The sequence below is a fragment of the Hevea brasiliensis genome, chromosome 11 (assembly GCF_030052815.1).
Source record: "Hevea brasiliensis isolate MT/VB/25A 57/8 chromosome 11, ASM3005281v1, whole genome shotgun sequence".
Classification (NCBI taxonomy): domain Eukaryota; kingdom Viridiplantae; phylum Streptophyta; class Magnoliopsida; order Malpighiales; family Euphorbiaceae; genus Hevea; species Hevea brasiliensis.
The window spans coordinates 77,083,413-77,085,654 of NC_079503.1; the positions used below are offsets into that span (position 1 = coordinate 77,083,413).

A 2,242-nucleotide genomic window follows, 5' to 3' on the forward strand; every position below is an offset into this window, starting at 1 on the left:
TCAATTTATTTAATTTATTATGTAATGATAAAAAATATTAAAGAATTTAATAACATTTAAATTCTAGTGTAAAAATTAGAATTACATTAAAATTCCATTAAAAGTGTAAAATAGTTTGAAATAAATATTTTGCATGAGTAACATGTAATTTTTTTTCAAATCATTTAATTGGTGGACATATTGATAAATCTATTCATACAAAGTGCATTTTTATTATTTTTATTATTTTTAAATTTTATTTTTAAAAAAATAATTTTAACATTTCAACCACAGTATTAAACGGGTATTAAATTATTAGAGTCAATGGTCAATTTATTTATTAATAGAATTAAATTTTAAAATTAAATTATTATTGAAAATATATATAAAAAATTAATATATAAATTTTACTATATCTCAAAGATTTAATTATACATTGTTCTAAAATAAATAAAAATAATATAATGAATAGATTTAGACAGACACATGTGGCAAAGAATGGGCTAATTAGCAGGTGATATATACATAAATGTAGGTATCTATCTTAGCTCCTCCTTCTACCCAAGAGTCAGAACAGGTCTAATTTAATCTCAATATAAATAGGCATTACAATTTTGTCTTAAAAAAAGTGTTACAAATTTAATAAAATTTTATGATTTAATTAATTACAATTAATTTATGTTATATTATTAGTGTGGTGTAAAAAAAAAAAAAACTTTTAAGTGTGTAGGTTTTTTTTAGTAAGCAGTAAAATCTGAATCATTGCGAAAGGTGTAAGTTGAATAGTACTTGATATCACACTCTTTTATATTCAAATGAAAATATCTCCATCTACATAATTAAATATTCATATTGTATTGTAATCAAAATTTTCCTACTTTTTCAGAAAATCATTTGCCAAAACACAGCAACTCTAATTGCAATATCAAAAAGCTAAATTTTAGATTTTTGGCATGAAGTCTGAGGGAGACTTGACTTACAATACAAATAAGAAGAGAGTGAGACAGAACTTAAGTCGCCTCGACAAATAATATTTCAAGCTCAGCCCACCAAAGGGGAGAAAGTCTTGGAGTTGCTTGATCAAGTGAGATAGCAATCACTTCCCTCAACTTGGAAGTGATATCCTTCATTGTTGGTGTTTGCCTTGAATCTGGTTGTATGCACTCTTGGATAATCTCGCATATGAGGTCAAGCTCATTGTTTTTGAAAGACTTGAGGGTTGGGTCAATCAGGTAACTGATACTACATTTGTCATTCAAATATTCAGCAGCCTGCAAGTTTATAGTTAAATTATATGCTTGTCAGCCAGCCATGCATGCAGCTAGAACACAAATGTTATTTAGCCATAAAGCAATTCCCAGAGATACGAGAGTATAGGATTTCATAAAAGATTTACCAATTTTTTGAGGGATCGTTGTTCTTCCGAGTATTGGAGCTTTCCAGAAATGATTTCTAGCAATAGAATCCCAAAACAATAGACATTTGTCTCTACATCAGCCAAAGGTGGCAATGTAGAATGCGCTGACTCATTATCACCTGAGCTCTTCGACTTGGAGGAATCTTGTGGCAAGAAAGAGATCTCAATAATCTGAGAGGGACCATAGATACGGTGAGAAGGTACATTAAAGAAACAAAATAGAATGAAGCCAAATCATGAAGGAGATTACCTTAGCTGCATAGTCATCAGTTAGAAAGATATTATGTGAATTCAAGTTAGAATGTACCACTGGTGGATTTAAATCACGGTGCATGTATTGTAAGCAATAAGCAATGCCCGTGATAATCCTCATCCTTGCACTCCAGTCAGGATGTTCCATTTCCTTAACTGAAGATACAGAATAAATGTTTCAGCCTCTAAATTACCACAGGAGAAATCTATCAAATTTTCCATCCTTAAATTAATATACAGAGAGTATTACCATGCAGATGCTCAAAGAGGGTTCCATTAGAAGCGTATTCAAATACCATCATCCTATTGAAAGATTCATCCTCCTCATAGTAGCCAATGAGATTGACAAAGTTCTTATGGTTAATCCGAGATAACATGTATTTTTTTCCCAAATCATTTAATTGATGGACATATTGATAAATCTATTCATACAAAGTGCATTTTTATTATTTTTATTATTTTTAAATTTTATAAATTTTATTTTTAAAAAAATAATTTTAACATTTCAACCACAGTATTAAATGGGTACTAAATTATTAGAGTCAATGGTCAATTTATTTGTTAATAGAATTAAATTTTAAAATTAAATTATTA

General features: G+C 28.5%; 1 protein-coding gene across 1 annotated transcript; it reads right to left on the reverse strand.

Moving 5' to 3' along the window:
• Positions 1-989: 989 nt before the first annotated feature.
• LOC131170295 (protein MALE DISCOVERER 2-like) lies at positions 990-2,025 on the reverse strand. Its single transcript, XM_058129358.1, has 4 exons — positions 1,899-2,025; positions 1,647-1,804; positions 1,376-1,567; positions 990-1,250 (listed from the first exon to the last, which is right to left on the reverse strand). The coding sequence occupies exons 1-4, from the start codon at positions 2,023-2,025 to the stop codon at positions 990-992; spliced, it is 738 nt and encodes a 245-aa protein (XP_057985341.1).
• Between the last annotated feature and the right edge of the window lie 217 nt (positions 2,026-2,242).